The sequence below is a fragment of the Anolis carolinensis genome, chromosome 4 (genome assembly GCF_035594765.1).
Source record: "Anolis carolinensis isolate JA03-04 chromosome 4, rAnoCar3.1.pri, whole genome shotgun sequence".
NCBI lineage: Eukaryota > Metazoa > Chordata > Lepidosauria > Squamata > Dactyloidae > Anolis > Anolis carolinensis.
The window spans coordinates 240,487,402-240,513,091 of record NC_085844.1 but is presented as its reverse complement, the minus strand read 5'-3'; the positions used below and the strand labels follow the sequence as shown (position 1 = coordinate 240,513,091).

The 25,690-nt window shown below is 42.4% G+C and overlaps 1 protein-coding gene across 1 annotated transcript in view; it reads left to right on the top strand.

Annotated features, from left to right (window-relative positions):
- Window positions 1–24,856, top strand: part of hrh3 (histamine receptor H3) — a 47,327-nt gene extending 22,471 nt beyond the window's left edge. The window contains exons 3-4 of the mRNA XM_016993460.2: window positions 7,817–15,361; window positions 23,012–24,856. Coding sequence (XP_016848949.2) covers window positions 7,817–8,713 — 897 coding nt within the window. The 3' untranslated portion in view covers window positions 8,714–15,361; window positions 23,012–24,856. The remainder of the gene's footprint in view (window positions 1–7,816; window positions 15,362–23,011) is intronic.
- Window positions 24,857–25,690: the final 834 nt, after the last annotated feature.

Sequence of the window (25,690 nt, the reverse complement as noted above, 5' to 3'; positions counted from 1 at the left end):
TGATGATATTTACGTGTGGTGTGACGTTACGACAGAGGTGATTGTATGTAAACATTAGGTCATTCCCGACTTTTCCAAAGTCATGTATTCTTCAATAAAGATTGGATTTGAGAGCAGCAATCTTTGACCTGCGTTCAGACTGGTCCTTTGAAGTGAGCCTGACAATCCAGAATGTTGGATAAGTGAATGTTGGATAAGTGAGACTCTACTGTAAATAAATAAATTCTATGGTCGACTTCTGGCAGAATTTGATCACAGTGTTGAAATTCTTAAATTCTTAAAGCGAACGCCTTAATCAAGCCCATGAATAATTAAATCTGCAAAAAACAAACCTATAAATGTGGAGGGCTGTAAATGTTAATTGGCAAGAATAATTAAAGATGTTGTATCTTGACAAGATGAAACATGTCCAGAGAAGGGTAACCCAAAATGGTCAAAGTTCTGGATTGCAACCTATAAGGAGAGTCTTAGGGAGTTGGATATGTTAGTCTGGTGACAAGAAGGCTAGTGGGGCATTGTAGCCATGTTTAAATACTTGAAAGAATGTCATATCGAGCAGGGAGTAAGCTTTTTTTCCTGCTTCTCCATAGGCTAAGACACAGAAGAATGGATTCATAGAAATCATAGATTCATGAAGTTGGAAGAGATCTCATGGGCCATGTGATCTAACCCCCTGCCATGTAGGAAAAGCATAATCAAAGCAGCCCTGACAGATGGCCATCCAGCCTCTGTATAAAAGCTTCCAAGGAAGGAGCTTCCACCACACTCTGAGGTGGTCAGGAAGTTCTTCCTAAAGTTCAGGCAGATTCTCCTTTTCTGTAATTTGAACCCATGGCTACATTGAGTCTTAGGCTCCAGGGAGCAGAAAACAACCCTGCTCCCTCTTCTTTATGACATGCTTTCAAATATTTAAACATGGCAATCATGTCTCCTCCCAACCTTCTTTTCTACAGGCTAAACATACCCAGCTCTTTAAGACTGGATTTATGGTCTCCAGATCACCTCTGGACGCCTTCCAGCTTGTCAATGTCCCTCTTGAATTGAGGTTGTCCAGAATTGGACACAGTATTCTAGGTGAGGTCTGACCAAAGCAGAGGCACCCTTATTCCCTTGATGTAGACACTATAGTCCTTTTGATGCTGTCCAAAATCCCATTGGCTTTTTAACTGCTTCATATTGTTGCCTCATGTTTGACTTGTGATCCACTAAGACTTCAAGATCTCTTCCACATTTAGCCAAGTGTCCTCCGTCTTATATATGTGCATTTCAAATTGCAGGTAAAGAGGTTTCATGTAAGTCTCCTTCTCTGGAGGTTTTGAAACAGATCCTGGATGACCATCTGTCATGATTACTTTGATGATGTTTTCTTGCCTGGCAGGGGGTGGGCCTGGATTAGTCTTTTCCAACTCCCTAATTCTTAGCACAGTTTCAGCACCTTGGACAGCTAATTTAAAGTCCAGAGTCTATTCACTAACTTCCATGACTCCCGCTGGGAAAGAGCGAGAAAGAATGCCTCACTAGAGTTCATGTTAGCCTCATCCTCCTTCTCTGTTCCTTGTGATAATGAGCACACAGAGACACACTCCTTCTCCCCACCTGCTCTGCTGTTTGCGTTCCCAGAACATGGGGAGAAGAGAACTTTCATTTAGATTAAATTACTTTCACTTGCAGTAATTTTTCAATGGCTTATGGTTTTGTGATTGTTTCCCTGAGATTTCCTCCCTCTCTCTTTCCACACTTCTGATTAATTGCTATTATTGCTGGGCAGAGATTATTTTTGCTCCTTTTTTCTCAGAAACTTTTTTGTATTGCTGTTGTTTTTACACCAAACTAGCTATTTCCTGGTCTTGATTTATGGCTGAAAGACAGCTCTGAATAACTCTATATTTTCTAGAGTTCTCTTCAATTTCCCTTCCATTACTCCTTTCCTTTTTGTTGTATTTCCTGATGGAGCAGTATACTTCTCTATTTTTAACCACTATCTTTGAAGATCTACAAGGATTAATTTTATGTTTAGACTCCATTCATTCCTAAATCATGCCTTGGAGTCTGGGGCCAAAATTCTTATGCATCCGTGTTTTCTTCTGCAGATGAAGTTGGGAATTTTTGTCCAAAGTATGATATTTATATTTAGTTAAGGCTGGAGAAATTATTACAGGTGCATTATTATTATTATTATTATTATTATTATTATTATTATTATTATTATTATTATTATTGTATGACACAGCAAACAAGATAGATATGCTGGATTTTGTATCACAAAATTATAAGTCAAATACTTCCCAAGTGTCTAGGACTGTGTGATGTATTTTCAGATGATGCATGCAGATCCCAGTAGGGTAGCCTTTTGCAGTTGGCAGATAGTAATTTTGTCAATGCCTATTGTTTCCAAAGGCCGGCTGAGATCTTTTGGCACGGCACCCAATGTGCCGATCACCACCGGGACCACCTGTATTGGTTTCTGCCAGAGTCTTTGAAGTTCAATTTTGAGGTTCCTATAGCGGCTGAGTTTTTCCTGCATTATTATTATTATTATTATTATTATTATTATTATTATTATTATTATTATTATTATTATTATTATTATTATTTACAAGTGCAGTATTATTACAGGTGCATTGCTGTTTAACATGCTGCTGTACATTGTTAGGTAATGCCTATTTGTGTGTCCCAACTGAAATTGGTATAAGTACACTTTTCATTGTGTGTTTGATTATAATTTTGGTTGTACATTTGGCTAAACACTCAGTTGTGCATTCAATTATACAATGGCTGGCGTACAGGTGCTTAGTCACACTACACTTGTGGAACCTAAAAGTCAAAATTGTGCAACAGATTTACTCTCCGTATAGCAATGGAAGTGGAATTGCACAGACAATATGTTGCTCTGTGTCTTGCCTACATAAGTTGTGATTGCACATTGTGCATTGCAGTTGTGTATCATGTACTCTGTACCCAGTGATTGACCCATGTTGTGCAATGTTGTTATGCTGCATCAGGGTTGCCTACTTTTCAGTGTGCATCCCTGTGTGTTGAATGAATTGAATTGAATGAATCTACGTTGAATGAATCTTGGACGGCACCTGCTTTTGGTCTCCGCCTCCCAATAGATTTAGTACCTTGGATAGCTCCTTTAAATTATAATAATAATAATTTTGCCACTCCACTCAAATAAGAGGCACCAGCTACCATGACATCTAAGATCTATAGCTATACAGTTGTCTCCTTCATGCAGAAACTCTCAGCAATTTAAAGCAGCATAGCTAATGGACAGGAATGATAGGATTTCCAATACAACAATATCTGGAGGCTGCACTGCTATACAGCTGGGAATATAGTAATTACAGTAATTAATCACAGAGCTGATGGATGTTTAGGAGCAAATATAAGGTGTGTTTTTAAGAAAATAAAGACATAACTGCTCCTAAGTTTGCATGTGGTAAGCTTTGCATTCAAGGGCCAATTCTCCTTATGTTCTAAACTGCAATGGTCCACATTTTACTTTTGCATGTACAGGCAGTCCCTGAGCGACAACGATCCAACTAACAAATGGCTCATAGCTAAGAACGTGGGTGAGATAACAGGAAATGGGAGAAATCTATTCCTCAGAAGGAAATTTCACTTTTGAAAGAGTTATCATGGGGGAAAGGTGTTTCAATTGAAGCTTTATCGCCAATTCTTGTTTCCACAAGTCAAATTTTTCAATCCAGTTATCACAGGAACAGAAAATGAGATGAAATCCTCTGAACAGGGGCACAAACAGCAAAACGAACACCACAGGGATGTTAACTCTTCCCTTTGCTATCCAAAGCTATGTATGTATATATGTGTATGTTGTCAGAGTAATTTAAGCAGCGCAGCAGCAGTTGGATGGAATCAGTGGAACGCAGAACGAAGTGACACCCAGAGACGTTAGTAAAACTATATACAAAGTTTTACTGTAAGCAGTAATAATAAAGACAAACAGGCTTGCAGACAATAGACGAACACAGGACTTGACTCAACTCAGAACAGAACAGAACAGATCTGATGCAATCAGCAGTGCACAAACACTTATGTCTGGACACTCCCCAGTTCCAGCCACACATCAAGGTCAACACAACTTCTCAGTAATTAACTCTTTCCAGACTATAGTACACTCTGGATGATGCAATCAGTATGCAATACAGACAAGACACAAATTTCATTTAAACACTATCAATACACAAATCCCACATTAACATATGTGTATGTGCTTACACACACACACACACACACACACAGACAGATATAGATATATATGGTTGGAGTCACACTTTAAACATGTACCTGTTCTGACTAACTTCCACATTCAACTTAAGAACATACCTAGATAACCTATCTTTTTCTTCACGTGGAAACTGCCTGTAATCATTTTATTATGTTTCCCACTCTTACAACACTCTTTGCATTTCCCCTCAAAGTTATTTTCATGTAATCTCCTCTATTTTCCTTCAGTCCATGCTGTCCCCCAAACAAAGGGGTTCTGAGCTGCTGTAAATCAGAATACTGAGTAATGACATCCACAGCTTTCTCTTGACTGCAGAGCTCATTGAGATGGATAACCTCAGGTCCTCCTGCAGCTGTTTGTTTCTTTGGACAAGTGTCCTTCCTAATAGTTCACATCCTTTTAACAAATGTTGCCAGGAAAAGCCTATGTAGGATAGGGCTGACTCCATGCTCCACCGATATGAGAATCAACATTCTGCTGCTGGAAGTTTTGGAAAGGTGTGACCTTTTAGAGACCATAACCTTTTTGAAAACTAGGACTCTCCATAGCCTTTTGGAAGTGTAACCCTTTTGGAGATTAATGGGCATTCGCACTATTTGGATTAATCATAACCTTTTGTAAAGTATAACTTTCCTAAGAAGAGTTAAAGACCCGTTTAAGTTAATCTTCTCCTTAGTGGTAAATATCCACTAGCAAGGCAAATTAGGCTTCTCAATTGTTAGACTGATATACCTGGTTATCTCTCTGAATTGTTAGGAACAAAGATATGCCAATGCACAAAATATATCAGATCTTCAGAAGTGTTATTTCAGTTGCCTTAAAAAATTCTACTCTCCCATAAAATATATTGGTTTTTAAATCATGCTAGCAAGAAACCAAAAATAAGTAGTCTTCAGTAAATGTAACATAGTTGATGTACTTACAAGCTTCACGTATTCAGCATACAGGTACATTTCTTATTGGTTGATAGTTTAAGCAGTAAGTTCTTTAAAGCATTCTGTTTTGGTCTCTTCTCTGTTGCATACATACTAACTACTCGCTGCGTACTGACACTTCCAACTGCATACTGTACTGACTAACTTCATAAACTGTGTTGACTTCTGATGCAAAACAGGTTCCTAAAATGGAGTCTTAGTCTGAATAATCTCAGATCTGGTCACGTGTCTGCAGTCTCTCCCACAACCTCAAACAACATAGAGTTAAGTGAAAAATGCATATCAATCTATACATGCAATATAGTAAGGTAAAGGTAAAGGTTTTCCCCTGACGTTAAGTCCAGTCATGTCTGACTCTGGGGGTTGGTGCTCATCTCCATTTCTAAGTTGAAGAGCCGGCATTGTCTATAGACACTTCCAAGGTCATGTGGCTGGCATAACTGCATGGAGTGCTGTTACCTTCCCGCCGGAGCGGTACCTATTGATCTACTCACATTTGCATGTTTTCGAACTGCTAGGTTGGCAGAAGCTGGGGCTAACAGCCGGCACTCACTCTGCTCCTGGGATTTGAACCTGGGATCTTTCGGTCTGCAAGTTCAGCAGCTCAGTGCTTTAACACACTTTGCCACCGGGGCTCCCAATATATATACTAAGCAATCACAATTATATACATAACGAATAACTAGTATAGGAAGCTTGTAGAAGGTTGCTATTTTCAACAAGAAGAGGGGCTTAGATAGCAATCCTTATAAACAAAACCGGGACTTTTCAAACATTACCATATTTTTCATCTGTTGAATTGTTGGGAAGTTTGTCATAGTTTGATTATCTTGTGCAGGGAACTCAGCTGGAATTCAGTATGGGATTTATATCTACATAAGTGAACTTAACATTTTCAGGAAATAGAAGGGAGCCATTTCACAGCATCTGTATTCAGCAAGGAGCTGCTATGGCATTATTATGTAAGGGAATCGACAAAGTAACTGATGCACATCAGGACAGTCTAAGGCATGCCAGTGCACATCAGCTGAGCCCAGTGTGCATCCAACAATCTTGCTGGTGTTGTGATATACATTTTTGCAATTCACTAGGAGAGTTCCATAACACCTCTGCATTTCGGCACAGGACTCTATTTTAAGAAAAAGAGTGCTTATTATAATTTATCAGACTCTACAGCTGCACATACATACATTTCCCCACTAGAATCCTACAAAAACTAATGGCTTGATTAACACTGCTGCAAAAAGCCAAATATTAATAAAAAGATTACAAGCAGGTTCAGGGAGGCTAAAAGCCTTTTTATATCAATGATATAATTAAGAGTGCTTTTATCAAAATGTGTCACATCAGTAATTGCTTTGGCGTTCGGAATAATTGTTTAGAAGCAGACTCCGTGCTGAAAAAGTTCTAGGATTTCTCCAATTCTGCCATTCTTCACTCATGCTGTCCCCTGACAACCCAGCCTCACATGTGATCAAAAATAATTACATGTGATCCAGTATAACTGGAAGAAATCTCTATCAAAGAGCCTGCTTCATGAGATATATGTATACAATATAGCTATGTATCCCACCTTCTAGCCCCCCCCCCCCCCCGGTAATGCAACCATTGCTATGTGTTGCCAAAGGCTTTCATGGCCGGAATCACTAGGTTGCTCGGTCTGTATGGCCATCTTCAGTAGCATTCTCTCCTGACATTTCACCTGCTTCTGTGGCTAGAATTTTCAGAGGTTCTGTTGGCAGTGAAGCAAGTGGATTGTATGTGGAATGTCCAGGGTGGGAGGAAGAACCCTTGTCTGTTTAAAGCAAGCATGAATGTTGCAATTAGCATGCGCAAATACTAGCATTGAGTAGCCATGAAGCTAGGAAAAGTTCTTTCTTCCACCCTGGATATTCCACAGAGATATATGTACAGTATATACACACACAGTCCACTTGCTTCACTGCCAACAGAACCTTTAAAGATGCCAGCTACAGAAGCAGGTGAAATGTCAGAAGAGAATGCTACTGGAACATACAGCCTGAAAATATTCACAGCAACCCAACCATTTCTATCTTGTTGGGGTGTGGGGGGAGTAGGTAGGACTAAGGATACATTTTACTGTGCTAGATATGCTGCCATAGACATGTGCAGGAACCCCAGGGAGTCCTTGTGAGCTCTCTGCATATATAACATCCTCGCAACGCATCTAGCAACAGCAAAATATCTAAAGCCTCTGCTTTCTGAAAACATGGAAATAGCTGTATGCTGCTTACAAGGTGAGTTGGGGTTCTTTTGGTCATTTTATGGTCAGAAAACAATTCCAACGTATGCAACAATCATAAAACTGTGGTGCACTGCTATACATCTGACTTAGGTTATCAAATGGCATGACTACAGGGATGAGGACAGTGCAAAAAAACCGAACAGGTAAAACACTGCTCCCATGATGGACAGTAAAAGTTGCAAGGTTGAGCTTAGGAAGAGGAGGACAAGGAGGTGAAGATGAAAGAAGATGAAAGGAAAACGTATCCTTCCCTGGACTACTAGGTCACAAACATTCAATATTTCTAGATTCTCTATTTCTTGTGTTCTCCCAATACGTAGTTTTGTTATTCACTAATGGTTTCCCCTTATTCTCCTCTTTCAGGTCTCGTATAGAGCACAGCAAGGAGATACCAGTCAAGCAGTGTTCAAGATGGTGATGGTTTGGATCTTGGCCTTCCTGCTGTATGGACCTGCCATTATTAGCTGGGAATACATATCTGGTGGGAGCATCATACCTGATGGGGAATGTTATGCCGAATTTTTCTACAACTGGTATTTTCTTATCACAGCTTCCACAATTGAGTTTTTCACCCCTTTCATCAGTGTGACATTTTTCAACTTGAGCATTTACCTGAACATCCAGAAACGCACCAAAGTCCGCTTGGATGTACTCAACGAGACCCAAAACCAGAACTTCATGGAAGAGATAGAAATGAGCCAAGAAGCCCAGATTTCCATGAAATGCTGCAAATGGGAACCGAAAGACACAGCACAAACTCTGGAAGTTCCAAAGTGGAACAACCAAGAAGAAATCAGCAGAGGGAGTACAAATGTGAAATCTTCACTGGACTCTAATACTGAGAGCTCAAGGTCTCCCATTGACAAAATGAAACCTCCAAGCAAAAAGATTTATAAAGACGCAGTGTCCACTCACTCATTGGAGAAACGGGTGACGGTGGCTTCACAGAACATGTCACAGCGTTTTAGGCTCAAAAGGGACAAAAAAGTAGCCAAATCGCTGGCAGTGATTGTGGGCATTTTTGGTCTCTGTTGGGCACCATATACCCTTCTCATGATTATCCGAGCTGCCTGTCATGGCCACTGCATCCCTGAATATTGGTACGAGACCTCTTTTTGGCTCCTGTGGGTCAACTCAGCCATCAACCCCATCCTTTACCCACTCTGTCACTACAGCTTCAGGAGAGCTTTCGTTAAACTATTGTGTCCCAAGAAATTAAAGATCCAGCCTCACAACTCTTTCCAGAAATGCTGGAAGTGACCTTTTTCGATCCATTATAAGGTTAGAAAGGGCATGTTATCTTGTGTTGTTCTACAGTGCTTTACTTTTTTTGAGAGGCGTGATAATATAGCTGTCAGGAGCTGTGGATTTAACAGTCTTATACTGTTCAGTGAGATACAGCTACAAGATAGCTGCGTCTTACTGTGAGTTGAGCTAGGGTAGACCTAATGCTTAAATCTGTGCTCTCCAAGTCCATGCATATAATGAGGAGGAATTCATGCTACTTAGATAAACGGGCCTTTCTTAGAAGCAAAGCATTAGATTCAAAATTGGTTATCCTCAAACACCAATTTCATTGAAGTCAACATACCAGACTTATGTTAGTCACTACTTATTTAAGATGGATTGATTTCAGCGTGGAGCCATTAAGAAACGATTAATTTTGGGTCAAGCCCAAAAGGATGAGAAGGAAAAATTCAGGGCTGGTCCAAGACATTTTGCTGCCTGAAAGACAAAAGACAAGATCCTAAGCCCTCCTTCAGTACTAGATATCACTCCTCATGCCTAGAGGCAGAAGCCTGGATATAGCACAAGCAATTCTGTCCTCCAGCTCAACCTTACCATTTGCTTTGCACTGCTTTTACCACTGCATGTCTCAGATGGAAACACAATTGTGCATCACGTAAGCAGATCACCCCATGCATACCATGCGATGCCTTCTGGTTGGGAAGCTCTGGGCTAGTTGGGCTGCTTTCATTGGTATCTATTCCAACAGAGATATCATGATGTGATGGGAGAAGATGCTTAGATTAGACAGATAGCCCAAGCCAACAACAGCCAAGGCCTACTGTTGCCCTGGAGTTGACTCAAAAGGTTGAGATTGACAAGAGACATTGGAGGATGCTGATGCTGTGGGGCGATTGCTTCATTCTATCTAGGGGTAGAACCAGCCCTTTTATTAGCTGTGGATTAAGTCAAGTATTTTCTTGCCTGATTACTGGAGGCTGATAATAGCCTTCAACATATGAACAATGAGCCAACAATGAGTCCAACAATGAGCAATGATCCCTATATACCAGTGGTTCCCAACCCTTTTTTTGACCAGGGACAACTTGACCAGGGACCACTTTGACCAGGGACTACTCTTCAACATTAGTACCAAAAGGGTTATGAATCAGTTTTTGGTCAACTTTAAATTTGTTTTGGTTATTTGGGATACTGATTCAGAAAATTGCATTGGATAGACCACATCAGCTCTAGTTTCTGATACAGAACATATGGCATCCAGTAGTCACCATCTGCTCACCACAGAAAACTATATTTAATAATCTAGAGCTGATGTGGTTTATCCAATGCAATTTTCTGAATCAGCACCCCAAATAACCCCAGGAACAGGCCTAAAAATGAAGACACCAAGGCACCTTTGCTTCCAGGCGCCATATGGAACGTCTGCACTCAGGGAGAGAGAGGAGGAGGAGAAGCAGCAGTCAGGAGGCTTGTTGTCATGCCTTTCATGGGTAGTCAGCCTCTCCGCACCCAACATCCCTGTTGTCTTGGCACTATAAAAGGGTTTTGCTAGACCAGTCACTCTCGTTGCAATGGTGTAGTAATGGTGAGGTTGCGGACCATATTTTAGTGCTTGCGGACCACTGCTGATTCACGGACCACAGGTTGGGAACCACTGCTATAGACCTTTCACAGTCACTATACTGGCCAAGGAAATTCTGCAAAGAGTCCTGGGGCAATTTTTCAAAATCCTAGATTATCAAAAAATATGAAATACTGTCATAAATTGCCTCTTCCTTGCTCCATCCCATTCCTCATGGTAGCTGATGGTTCCCAGGTCATTGAGGCAGTGAATCCATTCTGATCTTTAACCAGACTTTAAAGGAGTTACCCATATGGTGAAGCTATTTTGTGCCTCTAAAGTTCAAACTGAAACCTAGAACACAATTGCCACTCTTCTCCCACACTAGCTGTGCCTCCTATGTCACTTGGGCTAGCTCTGTAGCTGTACTGTAAAATTAACAGAGTTTTACACCACTTTAATTGGCATGGGCCAATGCTATGGGATCACGGTAGTAGTTGTTTGATTAGGCACCAGCACGCTTTGGTAGAAAAAGCTAAAACTCTTGTAAAACTATAACTCTCATGATTCTATAGCACTGAGCCTTGTTAATTAAAGTGGTCAGCTCTGGTTGCTTGACTAACATCACAAACCAATGCTATAATGGTATAAAATACATGCACAGTAGAGTCTCACTTATCCAAGACTCGCTTATCCAAGGTTCTGGATTATCCAAGGCATTTTTGTAGTCAATATTTTCAATATATCATATTTTGGTGCTAAATTCGTAAATACAGTAATTACAACATAACATTACTGCGTATTGAACTACTTTTTCTGTCAAATTTGTTGTATAACATGATGTTTGGTGCTTAATTTGTAAAATCATAAACTAATTTGATGTTTAATAGGCTTTTCCTTAATCCCTCCTTATTATCCAAGATATTCACTCATCCAAGGTCTGCTGGCTCATTTAGCTTGGATAAGTGAGACTCTACTGTATTGTCATTGCCCATATGATGTTGTACATATAGAAATATATGTTGGAAAATATAAGACCCTGGCGAACATGCTATTATTAGATTGTGCAGCATAAATCTCCTCTTATTAGCTGTGGATAAGGTCAAGTATTTTCTTGCCTAGAAAATTACACATTGATTATATTACATGGCCCTTGTTTTGAACAGCTACAGTGTAAAATTGAATGTATGTCTGAAGATACAATCAAACACACAATCAAATGTGCAAGCACAACTGCACCAGAGTGCAACTCCATTTCTATCTTGAAATGAATTGAGATGTTGTGTAGAATAATGTAGAATAATGGTCAACTGGGGTGCTGTGAGTTTTCCGGGCTGTATGGCCATGTTCCAGAACTTTGGTCCTCTCACCTCTGCAGGAGTTTACCATATACATACAATGCAGCTGTGGACAAGTCTACATAGGGATCACCAAACACAAACCAAGGAACATGAAAGGCGCTGCAGACTAATTCAACCAGAGAAGTCAGCCATAGCAGAGCACTTGATGAACCAGCTTGGACACAGCATATTATTTGAGAACACAGAAATGCTGGACCACTCTAACAACCACCATGTCAGACTACACAGGGAAGCCATTGAAATCCACAGGCATGTGGACAATTTCAACAGAAAGGAGGAAACCATGAAAATGAACAAAATCTGGCTACCAGTATTTTTAAAACTCTAAAACCAGGACAGTAAATAAAGAACAACACTCAGAAGACAGAGATTTCCAGAGAAGAAGCAATCAGGGCCAGTTAACACCTCCCAACAAAGGAATCCCCCAGGCAGGAAGCAGCCAGGCTTTGAAGCGACAAGGATATTCAATGCTAATCAAGCTGGCCAATTGCAACATTCACGCTTGCTTCAGGCAGACAAGAGTTATTTCTCCCACCTTGAACACTCCACAGATATATAAATCCCATTTGCCTAGTTTCCAACAAACCTCACAATATCTGAGGATGCCTACCATAGATGTGGGATCAGGAGAAAATGCTTCCAAAACATGGCCATACAGCCTGGAAAACTCACAGCAACCCAGTGATTCTGGCCATGAAAGCCTTCGCCAATGCAATGCTTAATTGCACATAGAAACAAGTAGACATCCTGCTAGCAACCTGTTTTCTATGAAGTTTTCAGGTGCTAGCAGGACTTTTTAGTGCCATTCCATCCAATACAATGCTTGTCATCAAAACCCAAATATCAGCCTATGTACGAACAAGATTCAAGCATTCAACTTGAGAGAAAGAGAAAGGGAAGAGAGAAAGGAGACCAGGGAGAGGCAACCACCCATCTGTATCTATCTTTAAGGGAGGGAATCATTACTTTTTTAAACAATAGATTTCTATTAATGCTGCTGCTTTGAATCACATTACTATCAGGATTTAAAAAGATATCTGTGTAGGTGTGTTTTACTGTTTGCCCCATGTTTTTTCTTCTATGGCCAGCGTGGTACCATTGGAAAGCTGGTGGAAGCAGCTTTCATTACAATAGTTTTGAAGTTTTAACATTTCGTTCTGAAGCTTAGAGATTTATTGTCGTCAAGAAGCCCATGAAGATTGAAGGATGAAAAGAACGAAAGGTGTTATATAGTGACGAATTTCCATTACATTATTACTTCTTGAGGTGAGCCTCCAGCTCTCCTCACTTATCTTCCTTCTTGTGGATGGATGGCAAAGGAACAAAAATCCCATATTCATCCTACAGATCCTGGGTGGTGGGTGGGTGGGAACAATAGCTCTTGTCTGTCAACTTTAATAAGTGTTTCCGCAACCTCCAGTTGTATTTTTTGCTCTGGCTAAGTCACTTTGATCAGATGCTGATGCATGCCTGGTTTTGAAAATAGCTGCCTTTTAAAATAGACATTTCCACAAAGGAATCACTTCCATTTTAAAAAATAAAATTGTTATTCTTGCATGTGAAAGATTAGTGGTAACACTTTAAAAGAAAGAAGGCTGGTGTCACTTCCAGTTTGCTCAAGGTGGCTTGTAAATTACTTTCAAGCATTAACTTCATATTGTCAGTAGCCTCTTAGAGACCCCAAAACTCCCAGTCCCACTCAATTTGATTTTTTTGGCTGATAAGCATTTTTTAAAACTCCCAAACAAACACTAAATTATTACTATGTTAGATCTCTTTCCCCTCCAAACAGCAGGAAATTGGCATCTTCAGGGTGATTGTCAGAATTGGAAGTGACATAACATTGCTTCTAGGAGTAACATATGGCTTGTGGGGAATTATAGAGGGGAATAGCCCCTGACCCCTTTGTAGTAGTTCAATTAGTCGAAAAATACCTAAAAACACTGGATTTTGCTCTTACAATGAACCTGTGAGATAGGCCAGGTAAGTGAGTGAAAATGTTTGGAACCTCATTGCATCCGCAGCTGAGGAGGGATGTAAATTCAGATCCCTTTAGTTCCACTCTAGTAAATTTATTGCAACACCATGTTATGGCTCACATCCCGTTAGTGACATCTGCACAGGTATATTCTCCTTACACATGCATATGTTCTTTTTTGGATAATGAGGGGGTTGATTTTCTCTTCTTCCTCTACAGACCCAAAAGCACCTGCTTCGCTTACTGAAAAGACCCAAAGTGGCCATTCAGTGTTTGACGGTGAGCCAGCAGGTTTGCAGAGGCATCTGGCTATGACAGATGCAAAATGGTGATGTCAGTACTGAGAGCCAATGGAGTCTTCTGTGGGTCTCAGTGCTGCTGTAATTTCACATCTGGCTATGGGAATGTAGTCGGATACTTCTGCAATCCTGTTTGCTTACCATGGAATAGCCATGCAGGATGGCTTCAAGGGCTTTTCAGTAAATCATGTGGGGAACCCTACATGTCTCAACTTGGCATGTAGATCCAATATGCTACACTGAGCTCTACAGGTATGCAATTTAAGGCTGACATTCTGCTGGTGATTCCCAATTAGATCTAAAAGGACATTGGGTTCCCCTAAAATATGAAGACCAAAATCCACTGCTCGTGATGATATGAAAATAAACAAACTCAATGTATATCAAAAAATCTCAATGATATCCAAAAAACAGGACTGTCCCAATCACATATAAGTAGAAATCAGCGGTTCTTCTCTTGAAGTATAAGGACAAGTTTTTCATGTGAGTAAATGTCCTGTTCTTTATTATATGAGTAGACTCCAGTTTCCATATAACTTGACTCAAACCTGCAACCGGTTTCGACTCACAGGAGTCTTCGTCAGGCGGTTGGGTCTACAAATAATACACATCATAAATATATACTTGCAAACCATTGAGATTTTTGGATATACATTGAGTTTGTTTGTTTATTTTCATATCACCACGATTCCCAATTAGACCCATTCTAGTCGGTTATTGAATGACGAGTCAGCATTTAATTCATTGGGTCTACTGTAGCCAAAATTAATACAATTCAGGCCATAGAATCGTAGAGTTGGAGGAAACCACATGGGCCATCCAGTTCAACCCCCTGGCATGCAGGGAAAGCACAATCAAAGCACTCCTGACAGATGGCCATCCAGCCTCTGTTTAAAGGCATCCAAAGAAGGAGCTATCGTTACACTTTGAGGCAGAGAGTTCCACTGTTGAACAGCTCTTCAGGTCAGGAAGTTCTTCCTAAAGTTCAGGTGGAATCTCCCTGTGATTTGAACCCATTGCTCCCAGTCCTAGTTTCCAGGGCAGCAGAAAACAAGCCTGCTCCTTCTTCCTTTCAGATATTTATACATGGCTATCATGTTGCCTCTCAACCTTCTCTTCTGCAGGTTAAATATCCCCAGCTCTTTAAGCCACTCCTCATAGTAATGTTAATCAGGCAAGCTTGTCTTATTGATGTGCTTTCCTTGTTGCTGCACATGAGGAGGCCTGTGCAAGATCAGACCAAAGCTCATATAGGCTAAATCGTGGTCTCTAAATCTTCCTTCATGTTTAGTGAGTCATATGTGATGCACCACAGCTGCAGATCAATATATATATTGATCCAAATGAAATACTTCTCTGCATCCTCCCTTTGAATGTTCATTCATCTCCTGAATGCCAAAAAACTGAGATGGAAAAAGAAGGCACTATTTTGCCAATACACATTAACTGAGGAGATAAAATGTGCCGTCCGCCAGACAATAAAAAAACTATAAAACTGAAACGTGCCGTCCTTTATCCGGGCGAACTGCAAATCCCTATAAGCTGTCCTAAAATATTGAACGACTGAGTCTGGAGAACTTCAAAAAAGGATGTTTATTCATACAAGGTTGTAAACCTGGCACAGATCTTAAAGTTGCAGAAAATGAAACAAATTTCTATAGGTTTTAGGTACAGAATTATCCCTGGTTCCAGAAAGCAAAGGTGATTATAAAACCACTATACCCTAATCACGCTGCCTATATTAGAAGGAGAAACTCTTTCCTTCCCTATCTTTACAGCAAAGATTAGTTCTAGAAGCGACAGAATAACCCTTCTCCTCCAACTAGATTTCCTATTCCAGATCAATATAATTCAATACTTATCTAATTTGGATAGGCTTAGATTGGCCTGGTTTTGAGGATGATTTGTCCCAGTTAGCCTTGCACAGCTCCAGCACGTTGGAAGACTATAGCCAGAATGAAACTCTAAAATGGAGACTAGACCCTGGTAAAAAGGGCGGTCCTAAGATGTTGTACTCTTTGACCAATCATTGCAAAGAAAACTGCAGCCAGCTCTTGCAGACTTCAAGCCACCTTTCCTGGGCTTTTGCAGCCAGAGGCTGAAACAGAATGCAAAGGAGGGAAAACAAACAAACGACCAATAAGTAAGGCAAACCATCGTCCTGGGGGACGGAACACTCCCCGCTTAAATTCCCAGGATGTGGGAATTTACCACTCAAAAACATACAAACACCTTTGCACATATGACAATACAAACACTAGAACTTTAAACATCTCCAATAAGCAACACGAGGTCACTAATTGGTCTGTCCAAAATGGACACTTTGTCTCTGTTGCAAGTCTTTAATTGAACTTTCCTGACCTTACCATCCGGGCAAGGAAAGGTCTTTAATACAATGCCCATGGGCCATGCATGGCGGGGCAAGTCTTTGTCCTTTAACAACACAACGTTGTTAACCTCAATGTTGTCCTGTGGGCTTTGCCAGATTCTTCTAGCTTGAAGCTGGCTTAAGTACTCAGCTTTCCACCTTTTCCAAAAGTGGTTGGCCAAGGACTGCACCTGTTTCCACAGGGCACGGTGAGTTCCGTCCGGAACTGGCAACATGATGTCCTTCCATCCTGGCACCTTTTGTGTCAAAATAAGTGCAGGAGTCAGTGGTTGTAAGTTCTCAGGGTCACTGGTAAGGGGAACCAGCGGCCGGTTGTTGATAATTGCGGTAACTTCCGCCATAAGTGTCACCAAAACATCATGCGTCAATGACCTATGACTCAAAAGCATGGCATTAAGGATTTTGCGACTAATACCAATCATCCTCTCCCAAACACCACCCATGTGGGAGGCGTGAGGAACATTGAAAGTCCACATAATTTGTTCAGTATTCGTAAAGTTCTGAACCTTTGGGTCTCTCCCAAACCTAGACACACAATTGAGTTCTTTGGTCGCACCTACAAAATTGGTGCCACAGTCCGACCGAATTGACTTAATTGGCCCTCTGAGGGCTATGAACCTTTTTAATGCGTTTAAAAATGATGAAGTGTCCATCCCTTCTATGACTTCTATATGGACAGCTCGTATTACTAAACAAGTAAACAAAACTGCCCACCTCTTGTTATTTACAACACCACCCCTGGTTTTCCTAGTGACAACCTCCCAAGGACCAAACACATCGATTCCCACATGGGAAAAGGGTGGGTCTGTCAAAGTCCTATCCTGAGGTAGTTCTGCCATCAACTGACTTTGACAGTTTCGCCTAAGGCGCCTGCATTTAACACATTTGAAAATACAACTGTTGACCAACCTTTTGGCATTAACTACCCACAGACCTTCATTTCTAAGGGCTGCCTCAGTTAGAGTTCTACCCTGATGATGGATCCTTTCATGGTGATGCCGAACGAGCAGCAATGCAGTGTGACTATTAGGGGGTATGATGATGGGGTTTTTTATGCACGCCTTGAGTTTAGCTTTGGCTAACCTTCCTCCAACTCTCAAAATACCCTCCTTGTCTAGAAATGGGTTTAACTCATTTAGAAGACTTTGATTAGGGATGTTGAGCCCTTGCTCTAGCCTAGCTATTTCCTGCTTGAAAGCAGATCTCTGTACTGACTTGAATATGACACTCTTAGCCTTTATCATATCCTGGACCTGTAAAGGCTCACTATCTTTGCAAGCTAAACGATGTATAAGCCTAGCAACTGCTCTAAGAAGACTGTGCCACTCCGAAAAACATTCAAAACGGTGTGGTTCCAGGCAAGATCTTTGGCCCATCTTGATTTCTGTGGTCATCTTGCAAACTTTCACCTCTGGAACGGACTCGGGCAATTCTGTATTTTCGGTGGGAGAAAAGGCTGATGGAAAATTGACTTCGGCGTAGTTACTTTGGAACATGTCTTCCATAAAGCCAACGATTTGCTCTTTTACCTTGGGGTCTTTCTGCATCTTCTTCTTTAGTGACCAGAGTCTATTTTCTGCCACATGCCTGTTGTTTGGCAAAGTGGGTTTTTCTGCTTTAAAAGGCAGAAGGGCTATCCAATTTCCCTCTGGACTCCGGGAAACTTGAGAGTTCATGATCTCTAAAAACCTCTGTTCATCTTTGGAAAGCGCTGTAGTTTCATCCCTTTCGGAGACTTCAAAGATGGAAGAATACTCTGGTGTTATCCCCTGACAATAGACCGAGATATGACTCAAACAGCTATGCATTAGTGTGGGGCGACTGCCTTGAAGCACGTGCGCTTGACGAGTGCCCACCGACGATGGAGGGTGCATCCTATTTATGCACACTGGGCCTGTAACTGTCCAGCCTAGTGGTAGCAGCTGAGCAATGGGCGCCCCTGGAGGTCCCTTAACTTGGTCGTTCACATAGAACAAGTTCGGACAGTCCGCACCAAGCAGAAGGGCAATGTCCACATCTGGACGGAAAGCAGGTATGGCATTCTTTAATCGTCGCAAATGTGGATGAGCCTCCACAACTTCTCTAGTTACAATTTGTTTTTTGTTCCGAGGGATGGAGGAACACTCAATCAGGTCTGGCAACTTGAACTGCCTCTTCTGGTCGCAAGAGGAGACAACAAAGCCAGATGCTATGCGACCCTGCAACTTCTTTTTTCCTGCACACGTAGTCATAGTGTAGTCAACCATCTTGGTTTTAAGGTCAAACATGCGGAAGAACTCTGGAGTAGCCAGGGAGGCGTCGCTTTGTGAATCCAAAGCCACGTAAAGTCTCTTTTTAAGCCAAGGTCTTCTGGCTGGATATACATCTGCTAGGCAGATGGGATGGCAGACTCTGAACTGGTGCACGTCAGAGCATAGTTCAGTACAGGCGACCGATGGAGCATCCTCCTGCATCCGTGACGCGGTCTGCATGTTGGTGGCTTCAGTAGATGACCCTTCTTTGGAAGACGTGTCCCCTTTGGCGCGGGAGACAGCGTCAGAGTTGTGCATCGCGGTGCAATGCTTAAGGCTGTTACACCTTGCGCATTTGACGTCCTCTTTGCAGTTGGATGCAAAGTGAGGAGTTGCTCCACAGCACCTAAAACATATGCCCAGCTTCTGTACAATCTGTTGTCTTTCTTTATAAGGCTTCTTGCCAAATTCCCGGCAGTTGGCCAAACTGTGAGGCTTTTGGTGGATGGGGCAGAGCACCTCCTTCACCTCTGACTTGGATTCGTTGGCCCTGTGCTGAGTTTCAACAGCCTTAACACTAACCGGTCTTTTGGCCTCTCTGGATGGTTTTTTCTCCACTTTAGGTGCCTTCTCTGGCTGGGTCCCTTGGTATAAGGTGGGGAGGCCCGTCTGCGGATCATTCCTTTCTCTGGCCGCCCTGGTGATGAACTGGACCAAATGAGAAAATGGAGGGTATGCCTGGGAGTGGGCCTCCTTGTAGTTGAAGACCTCCTGTCCCCAGCGTTCTTGCAAAGTGAAGGGCAGCTTGGTCAAGATCTGCCTCTGGGACAGGTGCTGATCGAGGCACTTCAAACCGGGCAGTTCTGGATTCTCCTTGGCCGACTCTAATTCCGTAAGGAGATCGCTGAGGTCCCACAAGAGTTTGAAGTCTTTGAGTTTCAAAGCTGGGAACCTTTGGAGCTTGTCCATAAGAGATGCTTCAATCTCTGTGCTGGCCCCATACCTCTGCTGCAACCTGGCCCAGGCCTTTTCCAGGGCTTTGTCGGGATCGGCTACGTGGGCTGCGTAGATCTTCTTAACTTGTGAGGATGAGGCTGGGCCCAACCATGCAGCCAGAAGAGTCAGTTCTTCCTCAGGCAATAACTTTAAGTCTCTGATTGCTCTCTGGAAGGTGGCCTTCCAGAGAAGAAATTCCTCAGGCTTGTCCGAAAACTTTTCGACACCCTTGTCCTTAAGATCTCTTCTGGGGCTTCTGATGATGGAGACAAGCTGGGACTCTGGCGTCGAAGGGAACAATTGAGGAGTTTGCTGTTGTGGAGTGGACTCCCACCGTGCACCTTGCGTCAACCTTTGGCCTCTTGGAGGGATGACATCGACCACTGACGAATCGATGGTTCCCTGTGCAGCTGTCTGTAGGGGCCAACTAGCACTCGGCCTTGAGGCCCTGATTGACTGACCTAGGGTTTTAGCAGGAGGCACAGGTAGCTCGAGCAAGGGTGAGCTCCCCGCTATGACGCTCTGCTCTGCAGGAAACTCAAAAGTGACTTTGGGGCCCTGCTCTGGGTAAGGAGAGAAGTCTCCCTGTTCCTCATCCGAAAACTGGCTGTTCATGCTGCCAAGGTGCGCAAACACTTTGGCAGAAGGATCCTGTATTGGTAACTGGCTTACATTTTCTTCTGTGAGTGGCTCAATTAGGGCCTTGGCCAAAGTCTCAGCCCTTACCTTTTTGGCAGTAGCATCCATCCTTATTCTAAGCATTTCTATTTCACCTTGCCTTTGGGCCTGTTCCATTTGCATTTCGCTTTGTCTACGGGCCTGTTCTATTTGCATTTCGCTTTGTCTACGGGCCTGTTCTATTTGCATTTCGCTTTGTCTACGGGCCTGTTCTATTTGCAGTCGTTGCTCTTCTTCTTTAAAGGGAAGGGTGAGATCAGCTGCCTTAGCATCAGCCTCCGCCCCCGCTACCTTGCTCTTTAGCTCCAGACGTGCAGCCTCCTTAATGTGCAAGGCAGCTAGGGAAGAGATGGCACTCCCAGCAGCAGAAGACTTGCTAGAGTGGCTATGTTTAGATGATGCACACTCCCTTAGTTTAGATACCTGGCTAGAGCGGTTGGACTTAAGACTAAGTGCCACAGCAGGTGATTTTAAAAGATTGGTCTCATGGCTGCATAAGGAAGACTGATTTCCTTTTGGCTCAGACCTTAGATTAACAGATGGAGAACTAAATTCCAAGGCATCTAGAATTGCCCTCACCTTATTTTCTTTCTCATTAGTGTCAGCTAAGACACTCACTATTTCTAACTCTGAATCCTTGGCGTTAATGCGCTCGAGGACCTGGACTATCTTAGACACCAAACCCCTCCAAATACCGAAGGTCTCTTCAAGGTCTGTCTGTAATATGGATGGCACCCTTGTAATACCCAAGCTCTCAATTCTGTCCATTAATGTTACAATTCGCTCCCATGCTGAACCTAACCTCACATGGAGGAGCTCCTTTTCATCTATTAGATGGGCTAGCATCTTGGCTGAAGGGTGCTTTATCCTTTGGGGCCTTTCATTCCTACTTTCAGCCTCAGAAGGAGGTATGCCATCTGTATCATCTTGAAATTGCATAGACATTATGTATTCTTAATAGCAAGTAAATTTACAATAAAAGCAAATACAACATACCAGCAAGTAAATTTACAATAAAAGCAAATGCAATATATAATACAATGCACAACACTTAACCATAGCAATATATATCACTAAGTAACTATACTTTACAAAGATTGTGACCTTTGGCGCCAGATTTTAGTGGGCAAGCTGCAAAATGCCAACTGACAGCAACTTGCCACTTGATACCTCCCTTGCCCGAGTGACGTAAACTGCCAAAATGGCGACTTCGCCAAATTTTCAAGCACCTCGTGCTCTGCGGCTCGAGGCCTGCCGCCGAAGGAGCACCGAGGCTGGCTTTGGAAAGGAGGAGAGAAAAGACGCCTCCTCCCCGCTGTGAAGGGAGGTCACCACCGCAGGTCGATGAAACAGGTCACCACCGCAAGACGATGAAGCAGGTCACCACCGCAGGACGATGAGGCAGGTCACCACCGCAGGACGATGAGGCAGGTCACCACCGCAGGACGATGAAGCAGGTCACCACCGCAGGACGATGAGGCAGGTCACCACCGCAGGATGATGAGACAGGTCACCGCCGCAGGTCAATGAAGCAGGTCACCACCGCAGGACGATGAGGCAGGTCACCACAGCCGGACAATGAGGCAGGTCACCACCGCAGGACGATGAAGCAGGTCACCACCGCAGGACGATGAGGCAGGTCACCACCGCCGGACCATGAGGCAGGTCGAAGCCGGCCGAGTGCTCCGGCCGAACTCGCAGCAGCGTTGCCAGGCCTGTCCAGGTTCTAGCCTGGTTCTGGTGGGCTTCACGCCTCAGAGCCAGCCAAAGAACTGTCGCTGGTGCTCCGCGGCTCGAGGTCTACCGCCGAGGGAGCCCTGGACGTTGCTGGGAACTGCACAGCCTGTGCAAACCCAGAAAGCCACTGGGCCACGTGCGCACACGCGAGCCAAATAGCAAGGAAATAGAGCCCCACTATTTGACTCCTTCAGGTCTGAGAGCGGGCTCCACTGCCTCAGACGCTGGTAGAGTCTTTAGGTATGCAGACTGAGCTCAGGCGGAAAAGCCGCGGCCTATACTAAACTTCCTAAACTATAAAAAACTATAAGCCGTGCAAGCTAGCTCAAGCGGAAAAACCGCTGATCTCCCTCAAAACTGTGCCGTCCGCCAGACAATAAAAAAACTATAAAACTGAAACGTGCCGTCCTTTATCCGGGCGAACTGCAAATCCCTATAAGCTGTCCTAAAATATTGAACGACTGAGTCTGGAGAACTTCAAAAAAGGATGTTTATTCATACAAGGTTGTAAACCTGGCACAGATCTTAAAGTTGCAGAAAATGAAACAAATTTCTATAGGTTTTAGGTACAGAATTATCCCTGGTTCCAGAAAGCAAAGGTGATTATAAAACCACTATACCCTAATCACGCTGCCTATATTAGAAGGAGAAACTCTTTCCTTCCCTATCTTTACAGCAAAGATTAGTTCTAGAAGCGACAGAATAACCCTTCTCCTCCAACTAGATTTCCTATTCCAGATCAATATAATTCAATACTTATCTAATTTGGATAGGCTTAGATTGGCCTGGTTTTGAGGATGATTTGTCCCAGTTAGCCTTGCACAGCTCCAGCACGTTGGAAGACTATAGCCAGAATGAAACTCTAAAATGGAGACTAGACCCTGGTAAAAAGGGCGGTCCTAAGATGTTGTACTCTTTGACCAATCATTGCAAAGAAAACTGCAGCCAGCTCTTGCAGACTTCAAGCCACCTTTCCTGGGCTTTTGCAGCCAGAGGCTGAAACAGAATGCAAAGGAGGGAAAACAAACAAACGACCAATAAGTAAGGCAAACCATCGTCCTGGGGGACGGAACATAAAAGGATCAACTGCATATAGACACCATGCAAATATTAGGTACATGGAGAGAGGGGATGTGTTTTGAATTCATTCTTATGTCTGTTTGCTTTCATTTTAAATTCAGTGTGGTCTGTTGCCTTGATATACTAATTTTTGGTAAAAGATTGGGATATGGGTTTAATCAATATAGGCCAGAATCCTATTATCAGATGAATCTCTTTCTGTCAGCAGTTAGACTGTGGATGAATTGCATGAAGGTCAGGCTAGGTGAAGGTCAAGCCAGCAGAGCTTACTTACAGACTATCCATGCTGCAAAATTATAGCAATTGTCACTTTAATTACAATTTAATTACCATCCTATGGAAGCCTGGGGTGTGTTGTCTGTTGTGGCACCCAAGCACTCCGACAGAGAAGGATAAACATTGTATGAAACTACAAATCACAGAATTCCATAACATTGAGCCATGGCAATTAATGTAGTGTTAAAAAAAACTATAATTATGCAGTGCAGATTCAGCCTTAATGCACTTAATTATGTGGCTGGCACAGGATCTTGGCCTTAGTAAGTGCCTTCCAATCCCTCCCCATCCATAAAAAGATATTCCATGTAGACGTGTTTGAAGCATAAAATAATCAGAATGAATAAAAACCTGGTAGAAGAGCATAAAGTGCTTTGCCCTTTTCCAGGTATGCTGCATACTTTATTCAGATATTTTGGACCACAACGTCCATTATATCTGTATCATTGATCGATGTGTAGGAGTTGCGATGGTGCAGTGGATTAAAACCTTGTTCCAGCTGAACTGTTGACCTGAAGGTTGGGTTGCTGACCTGAAGGTTGCAGGTTCGAATGTGTGAGATGTAGTGAGCTCCCGTTTGCCAGCTCTAGCTCATGGGGACATAAGAGAAGCCTCCCAGCTAACTCATCCCGGCGTCCCCTGGGTAATATGTCTTTAAACGGCCAATTATCACACACTAAAGGCAACTGAATGTTGGCAGTTCAAATCCGCAAGATGGGTGAGCTCCCATCTGTCAGCCCCAGCTTCACATGCAGGGACATGAGAGAAGCCTCCCACAGGATGGTAACACATCTGGGCATCCCCAGGGCACATCTGTGTAGATGGCCGATTATCTCACATCAGAAGCGACTTGCAGTACGTTCTCAAGTCGCTTCTGACATGATAAAAAACATTGCTCAATCTGCCTTCTGTGCCAAAGAGTACTGGTACTTCATTAAACTACAAGTCCCAGGATTTCATAGCACTGAGGCAAGGCCATTAGAGTGTTGTCAGACTGTATTAATTCTGCAGTGCAAATGGACCCATAGTCTACAAGATAAGATGGGAAATCCTGTACTTTCATTATAATTTCTCTGCAATAGACTGATAAAGCAAAGTACAAATTGTGCTTAATTTTAAACTCTAAATTAACAGCCTGCAGAAAGGAATAAAGAGTTCCTTCCACTGATCATTGCAAGTATGTGTGTGATGGGAGTATTCTTACTCTAACCATTTTTTTAAAAATCTAGAGCATCTGCTTGGTTATCATAAGCATAATTGTATTTCTTGAGCTGCACTAGAAATAAAGGCACCATTATTATCCAGTTATCCATATGAACTTTATTGGTTAGATAAATAAGCTTCCAGCCGTACAGTATCTAATGTCCTGTCTTGTGCGCACAGTATTTTGCCCAGGAAATGGGCCCAGTAACAATTTATACACAGATTAACAGTGATAAACTTATTTTGAAGCAATGTAATATGTCAAGCGAGCCACTGTTTTTGCGATTTTGTCCAGTCTCACTTGTAAGCTTCCTTGCAATGCCACCAATCTGTAAGAAATGGAATAAAAATATTTTCTTAGATTAATATCTTTTACTTGCTTCTGAATAAAAACAAAGAGGGGGGGGTGTTTAATGGTATTCTTAACCCTACCATACCAGGATATACAATCTTACATTGTATAAATTGTGAAGTGGATTCTGACCTAAATGAGAACATCAATTAAGGTTTAGCAGTAAACAAGTATCATGAGTCAATGATATCCATAGAACTCTTTTCCTGTATCACATTTTAAATAAATTGATTTTTCTTCCCAACTAAAAAATGTGGTTCAAAAAAAATAACATATCAGAAATATAAGTTATTGTTGGAATGAAAACAGTTATTCTCTTTGATAGTGAATAAGCTGAACAAAATAATTGGAACTGTATTTGGCATTTATTCATGATCTAATTTCCTGAATGTCTTTTACAAGCATCTGCCGCCTTCAGGTGGAGATCAAGGCTGGATTAAAGTTTGATTGAACAGTGGTAGAAGCACCAGAAATTGGAGATAAGTACTTTGCAAAACTGATCTGGTCTTGTGAGAAGCCAGCTAGCCATCTCTAAACTAAACAGTGAAGGATTGGGGGAGAAAATGGACTATTCTCCTCATAATCCCCCACTCAACAGAAACTAATCTATGTCCTCATTACAAAGGACCATATGGATCCAGAATAGGTCTCTTCAGTCACTTAAGGACCCACCACCAAGACTCTGCCATTGGACAACAATTATACTCAGTCACAAGTTACTTTGGCCTGAATATCAAGCAAAAAGTGTGGGATAGAAATAATATACAAAAGCTGACTGGCACAATCTGGGGATTAGATACAGTGAAGACATCTGCCCTTGCGCTTTACTACTCTGCTGCTGAATATGC